The sequence below is a fragment of the Lithobates pipiens genome, unplaced genomic scaffold, assembly GCF_037356315.1.
Source record: "Lithobates pipiens isolate NorthernLeopardFrog02 unplaced genomic scaffold, aLitPip1_a1.2 Scaffold_19, whole genome shotgun sequence".
Taxonomy (NCBI): Eukaryota; Metazoa; Chordata; class Amphibia; order Anura; family Ranidae; genus Lithobates; species Lithobates pipiens.
In genome coordinates, this window is record NW_027507764.1 from 143,246,977 (window position 1) to 143,261,862 (window position 14,886).

At 41.1% G+C, this 14,886-nt stretch overlaps 1 protein-coding gene across 3 annotated transcripts in view; it reads left to right on the forward strand.

Annotated features, from left to right (window-relative positions):
- The window catches only part of CREB5 (cAMP responsive element binding protein 5), a 612,896-nt gene that overhangs the window by 416,597 nt on the left and 181,413 nt on the right, over positions 1 to 14,886 (forward strand). The window contains exon 1 of one of the 3 annotated variants that reach the window (XM_077491355.1): positions 14,133 to 14,238. The exons of the other annotated variants lie outside the window; for them this stretch is intronic. Within the exon in view, the coding sequence (XP_077347481.1) occupies positions 14,228 to 14,238 (11 nt within the window). The 5' untranslated portion in view covers positions 14,133 to 14,227. Of the gene's footprint in view, positions 1 to 14,132; positions 14,239 to 14,886 lie in introns of those variants that run through there. 3 annotated transcript variants of the gene reach the window in all.

The window sequence follows — 14,886 nt, forward strand, 5'->3', positions numbered from 1 at the left end:
AAAGTTGTGGCCCACCTGTCACCCTGCCCAGCCCGGCATTCACTTCCCAGTCACTTTTGAGACAATGAACAGTCCATGTGATTGTTTTGTATTTTTATTGAGAGATTTGAACTTGGATAGGGATATAAATATATGGGACGCCCAGTTGAACAAACAATTGGTTGACTGAATATCAAGAGGTTGGGAGAACTATAAACACTTAGCTACTCCAGTCTAATCCAGCACAACTCTTGCTTGCATACTGTTAATCTCTCTCTCCTGCACAACACTTTACTCCAGGGACAACTAGCACATGGTTAGGTCCAACTCTGACTCAGTCAGGCCTCAGCAACTGCCTTTTGAAGGCAGGGACCACGGGTCCCTTTAAAGTAGCAATAATTGGAAATAGGAAGTCTTTAGTGTTAGCTGTCCTCTGGTGAACTACTGCTCCCAGTATATCCTCTTCAGGCCCTGCCAACCCTCCTGGCTGCAGCTGCCTGACCTCACTGCCTGTGACATTGCAATCCTCACTGGCTCTACACTCAGCTCTGTTTTCTCTCAGTCCTCTCTGGCATGCCTCTCCAGTCCTCCCGACTGCCCATGTTACTCAACAGCCCTCCTGGCTGCAAACCGGTGGTTCCCTTCTGAAGACTTGCCCAGCAGTACTAGCTTCTGGTATCATCTCTGACTCCTCTCTTAGCCTCCTGTTTCGATCTCTCATGGGTTCTTGAGGGGCTCTGTCTTGCACCCGAGTCCCAGGTCCAAGGCCACCCCCCCAGACTGGGGAGCTCCCCTTCAAGGCCTTGACAGCCTAGTACTCAATCCTCAGTTCTTCCACCGACAACTCTTCCCTAGCTGGGCTGACCCTGGATATTTCAAGGAGGCCTGCCCCCTGCCAATTCTAGTTGGGGATTGGTCAGGGATCCCTGAGAAACCCCTGACAGCTCCACCTCTCTTCCCTTCCTCTTCTTCTCGAATCCTCTAGAAGAAGCAAGAGGGAGGTAATCGTGTAGTGATGCTGTCAGAGAGTTACAGCTGCTGCTCTTTAGGCTGGCCCAGCTTCGAGCTAGGCCTGGCTAAATTTACCTGCACTGCAAAAATCCTCCCCACTAGCACCTACCTATGTAGAAGGTGCTACACTTATGTTCCCATTCAGAAGTGACCGTCACTTCCTGTCTAGGCAACGGGTGTCACACAGAACAGGAAATGAAGAGGATATCTCACACAGAAATAAAAACCTAATAGGCTTTCTAATCATTTCCACTACTAATAAATAATGTTTACTTGGTTTAAGACTCCAATGTACACTTGAACCAAAAAAAGTGAAAATTTGCAATGTTTTAGGGAACAACTTAAAATGTTAATTGTACCTAAGAAGTACCCTAAAAAAATTACCTTATTGTGACATTGCTCCTTAAAGAGAAAGTAAAGCCTCTTAAAAAAAAAATACACCCTGCAAGGCAAAGGCATAATGAGCTAGTATGCATAGCATACTAGCTCATCATGAATTACTTACCTGAGATTGAAGCTCCAGAATCGGCCCTCGTTTGCCTCCCCCGATGCCGCCATCTAATCTAGGCTTGCCTGTAGGTTAAAGTGGTTGTAATGGGTTTACAACCACTTTAAAAATAGCACTACACTTCCTGGGATGTGTGTGAACCTAGGTACTCCTGTGTCTATTGCCTTACAGTCGTATATCTAAAGCATTGCTATCTCTACTGAGATCTGGATATGTCACTATGGTGCTGCCCACTGTTCCCCTTGCTGTAGGCTTTGACATAAGGAAGCAAAGTCCTGAATTTACCAAGATGGTTGCTACCACAGAGAGACACAGTGCAGAACAAGACATTGCAAGTAATGTGGAAATAATTAGTTGCAGGTAGGCCACAGGCAATACCGGTGACTAGTCCCTTGCCTTCTACCTGTTTTTTTGTGCACAGCTTCTAGAGTTAAATTCCTCCTTAAATACCTGATTAATGGCATTGAGCATTTTTTAGGTGTCCTTGCCTAAAGTGACAGGAGTAATAAAGAAGTTTTAAGTAAGGAGTAACTATTTTCTCTTTCCGTCAGTTTTCTTTACCCCAGGCTGGCCAAACTGATTTGGCTGGTAGGTCAGTGAATATTTGCTCTCATCAGTAAAACTACAAAGGGGTGCTTCTTGCTTTTCCTTTTATTATTCTTTAGGACAGGACAGTGGCATACTATTTAGACTTTAGATGAGGTATAAAGATGATTTTCAGCTAAGAAATAGCTCCAAACCCTAGTAAGGCTACTCATACACATATAGATCCCTCCATCCATGCTAAATAGCATGACTAAAGCAATCTCCCTTGCCAGCTAGTGTATTTTGATAGCCAGAACCTATGGCTGTCAGAATACCCAACAGTGACTGCAGCTGATGAGATGCAGTCACTGTTTGACCCACAATTTTCAACCTGGCTTGAAATATAGACTTTTGTCACTTCAGGTGGTGCTGACAAGGACATCCATGGCTTGAATTTTGGCCGGTTAAGCAGGAATTTGTCAAATTTGCTTTAAATGCTTACATAGGCTTTACTAATAACATTTTAAATATGGATAAAAACACCAATATTTCAATATGTTTTGAAATTGTTCGCAGACAACAATATTTTCTCTATAACAATTATGTATGTCATACAGAAATGCTTTTAATGTGCGTTTTTGGCAAACGGTTACTACAACTCTTCAAGACATATGAAATATATGACCACCAATCAGGTAGAGATCATGGAGCAGAATATTTCAATTAGTGCTGAGCATGTTTTATCATCTACTTTGGTCATATAATGACGTTATCTAGTTATTTGAAGTTAATTACTCAGACCTGTATTAAATACAAATCAGTCAACAATGAGAAATTAATCCACCCAAATGTGTTTCAGTCTCTACAGATAAAATATACTGCGGCGCCAGCAATAATAAGCCATTCACCTTATATCCCTTACCCTTATGTCTCCTTGATTTTAAATTACCCAAGAGGGCAAGTGCATTTGCTACACAAATTCACATAGGGCATCACCTGACAATAAACTTCATGTCTGTACAGTGGACTGGACTTTACTGAGCTTTTACAATTTCTTAATTGAATTAGACACATCTTTTTCAGAAAGACAGAGAAGCATAAGGGATGGGTTCCAACTATTTTTTATGGCCTTGTCACAGTACTGGAGTCTGGACCTCGGCAGGGACCTTGTTTAATCATATCAATAAACTAGCAGAAATTGAAGATTTATCATTGTCTAAAAAGACAGTCAAAGCATGCACCAATATGCATGGTTAAATGCTTTTTCTGCACAGGTTATTAGCTGAGAAGGTGAATATAAGTTTGACATTAGTCATTATATTTTGTTTGTGTTATCATATTAATTTTAGAGTGATTTCATTTATTTGCATATTATTGTAGATGTTTCTAATTTGGGTCCAAAGATGAAATTACCCTTTGACTTCTTTTATTGGAACTGGTGACAAGAGAACTGTACTGTTTGTCTACTGCAGGGTTGTATCCAGGGCTTGAGTTGTGTGGGAACGCGTGGGAACGCGTGGGAACGGCGTCCCTGCACTTTTTTCACAGCAGGAGCGCCGTTCCCTTTGCAGGACTAGAGCCGCCTGAGGCTCTAGCACAGGCATCAACTAAATGGCGGACCGCGGGCCAAGTCCGGACCTAGTCAATGATCTGTGCGGCCCCGGTGCGGTCACGCCATTTAAGATTAGCTTTTTTGTCTTCAGCTGCCACTGCCTGCTAGCTGTGTTGACTTCACAGAGCTGACACCGGAAGAGCAGCACAGCGATGCACGGAGGGCAGGGGCTGGCCCAGTTAACTGATTGGTTAATAGAACCGCTCTGCATTCTATAAACCAATCAGTTAACTGGGGCAGGTCCAGCCCTCTGTCCATCCTTTTGTTGCACTTCCGATGTCATCTCTGTGCCTCTGATGTCATCTGCTGTGTCCTGTGTAAGGTAAGACAGGGAAGAGGGCACTGTTATGAAGGATGGAGGGGGAAAGTATCAGAAACTGAAAGGAATCAGGAGGGGTGATATAAAAGGGAGGCAGGGCAGGAATGTGAAGGGGGGTTCCACAAAGGGGGTGAGGACAGGAATGTAAAGGGGGTGCCATAAAGGGGGTGAGGAAAGGAATGTGAAGGGGGTTCTATAAAGGGCGTAAGGACAGGAATGTGAAGAAGGGTGCTATAAAGGGGCTGAGGACAGGTTTAAATTTTAAAACTGGCTACTTGGTCATCTTCTGTAGTATGTCGCATTCACAGTCTGGTCATCTCCTGTAGTTGCATTCGCAGTCTGGTCATCTCCTGTACTATGTTGCATTCGCAGTCTGGTCATCTCCTGTAGTCGCATTTGCAGTCTGGTCATCTCCTGTACTATGTCGCATTCGCAGTCTGGTCATCTCCTGTACTATGTTGCATTCGCAGTCTGGTCATCTCCTGTAGTCGCATTTGCAGTCTGGTCATCTCCTGTACTATGTCGCATTCGCAGTCTGGTCATCTCCTGTACTATGTTGCATTTGCAGTCTGGTCATCTCCTGTAGTCGCATTCGCAGTCTGGTCATCTCCTGTACTATGTCGCATTCACAGTCTGGTCATCTCCTGTAGTCGCATTCGCAGTCTGGTCATCTCCTGTAGTATGTCGCATTTGCAGTCTGGTCATCTCCTGTAGTCGCATTCGCAGTCTGGTCATCTCCTGTAGCATGTCGCATTTGCAGTCACTGTATTTTCTGTGAAATATATATATGCATATGAGCGTATCATTTTTTATTTATTTTTTGGTGGGGGAGTGGATCTTGGGTGGGAGTTCCCCAGGACTTGACCCCTGGTTGTATCACCTTATATTTAGAATTTTCCTTTATATTATATTATGCAGGATGCCAGTAGAAGGAACAAGATTCTTCTTGCTCTAGCAGGAAGAGTGATAAACTATAGCTGGGGCAGGAGCTTTGGCTGGTAGGTCTGTACACTGCATATCCAATAGAAAATAAGTGAAGTCAGTGGGTGATTCATGACAAGAGTCCACCTTTACGTGGAGTTCTAATTATGGGTGGCCTGATACTTTTGCATAATGATGTTTAGGTGTTTGGTAGACATAGGTAATAGGTATACAAAGTAATTAGACATATACAAATATGAATGTTCCTTTTCAGACACCTTATTCCCCTGGCACATTGAAAACCAGGACCATTTGCTGACAAGGCACACTTTTTTGTAAAAGTTCCACAAATCAGATATCTGAATAGCCACTGTCTATGGCAATTAGGTTTAGGCATGTAAAGTTTCCAAAGTCATGTAATAGAGGTCTGAGAAAAAAAAATGATCTTACACCAAACGTTCAATTATCTAGTAATATCATGAAAAGATTGCTCACAATTTTTTTACAGATAACAATCACCAGAATAATTGACCTGTAAGACTGGAATATTTCTGCTGCTATTCATCGGACAAGCAATATTTTTGCTTGTCACAATCAATTGTATGTAATATGAATGCACTTTTCCTTTATGGAAACATCAGTTCTATATTTTGATTCAAGAGTGGCCATAAATGGGCAAATCTTTCCTCAGCAGCAGCAGGAAATGGCAGAACTGGTCATTACCACAAAGGCAGTCCTTACAATGCCAGTTTTGCTTGATAATGCCAGATATTTTAACCTGGCTTGCACGACATTTTGCTGCATGTAAAATTAAAGGTGACTCCCCTTTCGTTTGTTGTGGCTATAGGCATGTGCATGGCAAGCTAAAAACCTGTGCATAGTCAAAAAGTACTTAATTAGCAATAGGTATACAAAGCATGCACCTAAAGGTGTCTAGATGCCTGTACTTCCTTTACTGTTTGTGAGTGCCCAGAGTGTGCAGAAACCCTTGACACTCAAATATTGACTACAGTTCGGAAGTCTGAGTTTGGTCCATACCTTATTGTCTACCCTGCCTCAACATTGGACAGTGAAGCCACCAATTATAATAGTGAAACATGGTAGCTGGTGGACCAAACTTAGAAAGTGAGATCACAACTTGTACAGTTGAGTGACCCATGTCTAGTGTTTCCCAGGATACCCATAAAGACATTAAAGTTCTGGAAACTGTAGGTACTTTTGCATCCCTATTTCCAGTTCAGTGCTTTTAAGTTTTCCCTAGGTTTCTTTAATAATTTTGGTCAGGAATTAGTCATATTAGTGATTTATTGCAATGACTTATCCTTTATGACTTACAAACTTCAGACAGCCTGAAAGCAGGCAATTGGCATCATCTACTGTACTGTCTTGGAAGTTATACTACTGTGCTTTGGTAATCCTTTGCCATGTGCTTAATGCGTATTTGTAAAAACGATGATTGCTAGAATTTTTTTTATATAAAACATCAGTTTAAAATCATGTAAACAAATAAATAAATAAATAAAATTGGTCCAAGGCCATTACAGTTTCCCTTTAGAAATTGTAAAAGTAGTAAAAAAAAAAGGCTTCCCTGCCAAGAAAATAATAATTCTGGGTAATACGTACCCATCCCTTCTCTAAGTTCTACCCTTACTGAAAAAATATCCAGCACCTTATACTTCTAGCAGTGTACTGTGTGATGATTGATCCCATTTGCATGCTTTCTTCTTTTAGTCCCTATATCAGACTAGAGATGTAGGGACAGAAGGAACAGCAGTCCATATTCCTAAAAAAAAGGCTTCCCTGCCAAGAAAATAATAATTCTGAGTAATACGTACCCATCCCTTCTCTAAGTTCTACCCTTACTGAAAAAATATCCAGCACCTTATACTTATAGCAGTGTACGGTGTGATGATTGATCCCATTTGCATGCTTTCTTCTTTTAGTCCCTATATCAGACTAGAGATGTAGGGACAGAAGGAACAGCAGTCCATATTCCTATCGTACACATTCCTGGAATAAGCCCTTTAGGCTCCTGGGTTCTGTAGTGACTGCCAGTTAGATACTGGAACCTGTGATGTAATATATTCACCAGCACACCAAGGATCATCAGTTTCATCCAAATGCTTTTTTCTTAAGAAAGATCACATGTGATAAAAAATAATAATAAAAAAAAACAGAAGGTGTTAGGCACCTGACATTTCTAGAACTGTGTACAGTAAAGGATCCAATGTTGCACTGGAAGACAACATAAATCAGCAGAGTGAGCAGCAGTGGTAAGATTTAATATCTTTCTTTGTATGAAAACCTTTATCAAAATTTCAAAGTAGTGACAAAAAATTTTCAAAGTAGTGACAGTGTCTTTAACATTGGGTTAGCCTAGTCATAGCCATAATTAGTGATATTTTATGCTAATTGCCTTAACCCACCAGAATAGCACTGGCAGTTGAATTGGCCCATAACTAGCGATACCAAGGCAATGTATGGTTAGCCTGTGTCTGAAGGCGATCAGGCCACGGATGCAATTAATATGCAGTGTCTGGTCACTATGCCTGACTGTTAATCCTAAATCCAAATTTATCAAATCCAAGGCTATATTAAATAAAAATATATTCATATATATTATTATATTGTTTACATTCATGTTGGTAGGATAACTGTGCTGTACCGACTGAGACCACAGTGTGAACTACACTTAAACTAATGGAATAAAAATCAATCATTTATAAATTGCGGCAACAGTTTTGTTTACCTATTGGATTGGGAGGATAGGAGGTGGCAGATATGAGAGAGAATGTTTGAGCTAACAAGACTTGATGATTAACAGCTCTTACACAGTTCCACTGAAATATAGAAAATAGAATGCTATATGCACCATTATGTGTTCAAAAATAAACACATAGAGAAGTTTTTAAAAGGAAATTCCATTTTTGTTTAGAAAAAAATGTCCTTAAGATTTTCGCACTACCGTTCGTCCGCTTTTTGTTGCATGCTAGTCTCATGTTGAAAGTGAAGAGGTTACTCACCATCTGAAAATTCTCATACGACAGAATGCGACTTCAGAAGTAACGTAATGTGTTGAATAGCTTTGTATGTATTCTTTCATTTCTGGACATGTGTAGTCTTGCTCTTACGATTTTTTTTTCCCGATGAAAACAGTACTAAATAAATGAAAATCAGACGTTGGGTTCACATCCGACAAAAATGTTATAGTCTGCACATCCAGCTTTTGACATACAAAAAATCGGAATCGGCTGTCGAAAGCACCGTGCTAACTATCCGGAAATCGGCAGATCGTTTGTTGGACGAAATTTTACTTCCCATTTTTGTATCGTTGTATAAGAGACATTCTTGTATATTGGGTAATGTATACATGTTCTGCCATGATTGACTACTTTATTCCTAAGCCCAGCAAAAAGGCAACAATTAATACTGTAAAAAAATGTGACTTTTAATTAATTTGCAGCAAATAAACTTGAAAGTCTCTGGTCAAAAACAAAAATTTACATATGAGGTTTGTCATAAATGTCATAAATGTTATACTATACTTACTGTTTTTTTATTTACTTTTCATTTAATCCCCAAACATACCTGTTGGTCCTGCCAGTAAAATCAATTGATTTTAAGGGAAAAGTACAGCCAAAGCTTCTTCTTCTATGAATCACAGGAGTGCAGTTCATTCTCCACTCCTGTGGCCCATTTTCAGCAGACAGCGGGCTGAAGCCAGCTGTTGGCTGACGCCACAGAGCTGGTCCAGGCTCGGGATAGATTGCAACAATGAAGCCTGGTTCCGACCACATGCCTGGACCGCTATCTGGCTCAGCCTCTCAGTACGCCGCTGAGAACCCGCCCCTTTCATAATATGTGAACTGTGCTATAGTGATTTTCTATCATATCACAGGGAAAATTGACTTTTAGAAAACGTTGTTGCATGACTTTAAGCATCCTTTACTATGCTATATATATATATATATATATATATATATATACATATATATATATATATATATACACATTATCAAAAGTGAGTACACCCCTCACATTTTTGTAATATAATAAAAATATTTTATTATATCTTTTCATGTGACAACACTGAAGAAATGACACTTTGCTACAATGTAAAGTAGTGAGTGTACAGCTTCTATAACAGTGTAAATTTGCTGTCCCCTCAAAATAACTCAACACACAGCCATTAATGTCTAAACCGCTGACAACAAAATGAGTACACCCCTAAGTAAAAATGTCCAAATTGGACCCAAAGTGTCAATATTTTGTGTAACCACCATTATTTTCCATCATTGCCTTAACCATCTTGGGCATGGAGTTCACCAGAGCTTCACAGGTGGCCACTGGAGTCCTCTTCCACTCCTCCATTATGACATCACAGTTTAGGTCTGGAGACATGCTTGGCCAGTCCATCACCTTTACCCTCAGCTTTTTTAGCAAGGAGGTGTGTTTGGGGTCATTATCATGTTGGAATATTGCCCTGTGGCCCAGTCTCCAAAGGGAGGGGATCATGCTCTGCTTCAGTATGTAACAGTACATTTTGTGGCATTCATGGTTCCCTCAATGAACTGTAGCTCCCCAGTGCCGGCAGTACTCATGCAGCCCCAGACCAGGGCACTCCCCCCACCATGCTTGACTGTAGACAAGACAAACTTGTCTTTGTACTCCTCACCTGGTTACCGCCACACACGCTTGATACCATCTGAACCAAAGTTTATCATGGTCTCTTCAGACCACAGGACATGGTTCCTGTAATCCATGTCGTTAGTCTGCTTGTCTTCAGCAAACTGTTTGCAGGCTTTCTTGTGCATCATCTTTAGAAGAGGCTTCCTTCTGGGACGACAGCCATGCAGACCAATTTGATGCAGTGTGCAGTGTATGGTCTGAGCACTGACAGGCTGACCCCCTCACCCCTTCAACCTCTGCAGCAATGCTGGCAGCACTCATACGTCTATTTCCCAAAGACAACCTCTGGATATGATGCTGAGCAGGTGCATTTAACATCTTTGGTCGATCATGTCAAAGCCTGTTCTGAATGGAACCTGTCCTGTTAAACTGCCGTATGGTTTTGGGCACCATGCTGCAGCTCAGTTTCAGGGTCTTGGCAATTTTCTTATAGCCTAGGCCATCTTTATTTAGAGCAACAATTCTTTTTTTTCAGATCCTCAGAAAGTTCTTTGCCACGAGGTGCCATGTTGAACTTCCAGTGACCGACACGAGAGAGTGAGAGCGATAATACAAAATTTAACGCACCAGCTTTCCATTCACACTTGATACCTTGTAACACTAACGAGTCATGACACCGGGGAGGGAAAATGGCTAATTGGGCCCAATTTGGACATTTTCACTTAGCGGTATACTCACTTTTGTTGCCAATGATTTAGACATTAATAGCTGTGTGTTGAGTTATTTTGAGGGAACAGCAAATTTACAAGCTGTACACTCACTACTTTACATTATAGCAAAGTGTCATTTCTTCAGTGTTGTCACATGAAAAGATATAATAAAATATTTACAAAAATGTGAGGGGTGTACTCATATTTGTGAGATACTGTATTCTGTATCTGTATCTATATATACTATGTATGTAGTGTAGTGGTAAGTGTGCATGTGTTTCTGTGTTTTCTATGCCTCATAGAAATGTGGTATCCTTAAAGTGATTGTTAACGATCACCTTGTAAAACAACCCATTCAGTTTAAAATAGAAATGAAAGGCAAAATATTTGCTTATAGATATAAAAAAAAAAATACAAATACCCTTTTCCTCTTTTTTATGAAAGATCACATTCCCTCCCTGTTTTCAGCTGCAAAATAGCTGGGGAGAAGGAGCGTACTGAGCTTGCCAGTGAATGGCTGTGCAGCAGGGGTGTGCCAGGGCAAGTCTGATCATTGGAGTTCCCAGCACAGCTAAAGTACTGACCACCCTGTGCTCTCCTGCTTAGTGTGGTCAGTTTTTAATAGGACACAAGGAGGCTGGCAGGAACACCAGGGATTTCACACAAAGAAAGCAATACAAAGAGAACAGGATACTTTCCCATAAAAGTATATGGTACAACAACCACATATTAGAAATATGAATTGTTGGGGTATTAAATGCTTTACTAAGCAGCAAGTAGCATTTTATTTTTATTTTTATATAGCCATATATTGTCATTGTGCAACCACTTTCAGACCGGACCATTTTGCTGGCTTAAGACCAGACCACTTTTTGCAATTCGGCACTGCATCACTTTAACTGACAATTGCGCGGTCGTGCGACGTGGCTCCCAAACAAAATTGACATCCTTTTTTCCCCACAAATAGAGCTTTTCTTTGGTGGTATTTGATCACCCCTGCGGTTTTTATTTTTTGCGCTATAAACAAAAATAGAGCGTCAATTTTGAAAAAACGCATTATTTTTTAATTTTTGTTATAATAAATATCCCCCAAAAATATATTTAAAAAAACTTTTTTTCCCTCAGTTTAGGCCGATACATATTCTTCTACATATTTTTGGTTAAAAAATTGCAATAAGCGATTATTGATTGGTTTTCACAAAAGTTATAGCGTTTACAAAATAGGGGATAGTTTTATGGCATTTTTATTAATAATTTTTTTTTTACTAGTAATGGTGGCGATCAGCGATTTTTATTGTGACTGCGACATTGTGGCGGACACATTGGACATTTTTGACACATTTTTGGGACCATTGTCATTTATACTGCAATCAATGCTATACAAATGCATTGATTCCTGTGTAAATTACACTGGCAGTGAAGGGGTTAACCAGGGAGTGGCAGTGTAGGGGTTAAGTGTTCCTAGGGAGCGTGTTACTAACTGTGGGGGGCTGGGCTTTGTGTTAGTGAACACTGATCTGTGCTCCAATCACATGGAGCAGAGATCAGCATCACTTGTTGCTAGGAAGAACGGGGAGATGCTGTTTACAACGACATCTCCCCGTTCAGCCGCCCCATGAGACGATCGCGGCTATCCCAGTGGCGATCGAGTCCGTGGGACCCACGACCGGACTCACGGGGGTCCCGACCGGCATGCGAGTGCGCCACCGGCGGCGTGCACACGATGGCAGGGCGGCATTTAAAAATGGACGTACCTGTACGCCAATATGCCTGCCCGTGCCATTCTGCCGACCTACATTGGCGTGCGCCGGTCGGGAACAGGTTAACAATTCAGTGTATAAAATTAAATAAAATCTAACAAAATATGTTGTCATCAAAACTGCAATAGAACACATTGTTTATGTCAAGAGACAGAAGCTGAATATATGATTGGGCTTATGCTCTGTACACACGGTCAGACTTTCCGATGGAAAATGTACGATCGGATCTTGTTGTCGGAAAATCTGATCGTGTGTGGGCTCCATCTGACTTTTTCCGTCGGAAATTCCGACACCCAAAGTTTGAGAGCAGGATCAAAAATTTTCCGACAATAAAATCCGATCTTTTAAATTCTGATCGTGTTTAGACAATTCCGACGGACAAAGTGCCGCACATGCTCAGAATCAGGCATGTACTGGCCATTGGGACTAGCGGGAGTTTCCCGGTGGGCCGATGGCTCAGTGGGCCACTCTGATGTAAGGGGGCTGGTGATGGGCCACTCTGATGTAAGGGGGTGCTGATGGGACACTCTGATGTAAGGGGGTGCTGATGGGACACTCTGATGTAAGGGGGAGCTGATGGGACACTGATGTAAGGGGGCTGGTAATGGGACCCTCTGATATAAGGGGTGCTGATGGGACACTCTGTTGTAAGGGGGCTGGTGATGGGACACTCTGATGTAAGTGGGCCGGTCTGGATGAAGTCCAGGGCCAAATTTCTGTCCCAGTCCAGCCCTGCTCAGAATAAAAAAAAAGCTATTGGCTACTACTCTCTTTATAGTCCCATCGTACGTGTTCTACACCACCACGTTCTGAACGATCGGAGTTTCCGACAACTTTGTGTGTGTGTGTATGCAAGACAAGTTTGGGCCAAAATCTGTCGGAAAAAATCAGATGGATTTTGTCGTCAGAATGTCCGACTGTGTTTACAGGGCATTATGCCGCGTTCACACGATCAGATTTTCCGACAACAAATGTTGGATGTGAGCTTGTTAGTGGAAAGTCCGGCCGTGTGTTTGGGGCATTAGTATTTTTAATCTGCATAGTTTACTCCTTATGAGCAACTGAAATATTTGTGTATTCCTAAAACTGTTATGCCCCATACACACGGTTGGACATTCCGACCACAAAATCCGTCGGATTTTGTCCGAAAATGGTGTTGCATACACACGGTCGGAAAATCTGATCGTTCAGAACATGGTGACATTCGTTGCGTATGATGGGACTACGTAGAGGCTAGTAGCCAATAGCTTTGGTCTCGCAATTTGATCTGAGCATGCGTGGCACTTTGTCTGTCGGAATTCTCTACAAACGACCAGAAAAAGTCTGATTGGATTTTTTGGTCGGAAAATTTTCGATCCTGCTCTCAAATTTTTTTGGCGGAATTTCCAACGGAAAAAGTCAGATGGAGCCCACACACGATCAGATTTTCCGACAATATAATCCGATCGGACCTTTTCCATCAGAATTTCCGACCGCGTGTACAGGGCATTCAAGTTTTTTTTATTATTAATTAGTATTACTATTAGGAATATTTTTATTTTGAGGTAAATGTCAAAACTGCAACTTAGATATTTAATACGTTATAGTTCAAGTTATAGTTCAAGTTCAAGTTTCCTCCTGCATGTGTAAAAATAATTGAATCCCAAAGTTGTAGCAAGCGAATACTTTTCCCGCGCCTACATTTTTATGTTTTTTCGTTGACAGATATGTTCACTGAGCTGAAAACATATAAAAGCATAATGCACGTGTAATAGCCAGTATAACGTTGTGGGTAATAATGGCATGCAGCACTCTCTAACGTAAATGCATAGGATGTTTTTCTATGTGTGACAGTTCATATAATGTGATGTTTCTGACAGCTGTTTGGCATTCTTAAGGTGGTACTGTTTCTCTGGATGTTTATCCCGTTTCCAATGGCAATTGCACCACCAAGTTTGGAACTTCGCCTAGGCCTGTTTTGGTTACATTGAAGTTTTTTTTATTTTTTTATTTTTTTATTTTGCAGCTCTGCCAGATTTAAATGGTGACTTCACCAGCACTGAGCTAAAATGAGAAGGAGGGGTGGTGTGCACAGGGAGAGAGAGAGAGAGAGAGAGAGAGAGAGAGGGCCAGAGCATTACATCACCATCTGGAGGGGAATCAAATGGGAAGGATATGACTCACACAGGCTAGTTAAGCTTTGGCTCTGGTTCTACATACACTCATTCCAGGGCTCTCGTGTTCTGCGCCTCAGCAGGGAATACAGAATCAGTGATGTCCATGAGGTTAGTTGTTCATTTTTCACTTTTTTTTTTTTTTAAATTATGATTTTTTTTTTTTCATCTTTCCGAATATTTATTGCATGCATGTTATAGCACCAGGGACACTTGTCAACGTACTTTACTAGAAGTTTTATTGAGTAGCAGCTAATAGAGTTAAGAGTATTTAGTGATCAGTTCAGCTAAGAACTTGCGATCGCAGTGTGCATTCCACTTTAGAGATGAGTAGTCATTAGTGGGTTAATGAGCAAGGACCAATGGTTTGTAAGTGATGTAATGTTGGCTCCGCAGCCCAGTTAAGTAACCTGAGAGTGAAAGAGGTCATAGTTACAAAGTAGTTACCTGTTCTCCTGGGGGCCATAGTTTATTATCAGTATCTTGAACATGATGAACTGGCTTTAGCCTGCCATCACTAATTATTCGCAGACTGCTTCTTTTATCTGTTATTAGAAAAAAATGTAGTTATAGTTGGTTTGGAAAAAAAAAAAAAAGAGAGAGTACAGGGATATTATCACAGCTGCAAATTATTTTCTGCAAGTACCGAGAATATTAAATCGTTGAAAAAAGTCGGGCACCTTATCCCCACGTCAAAGAGGGGAGAAGGTGAAAGTTTAACTAGTTAATTGAAAAATGAGCTTTCTGCAAAAGGGTTCA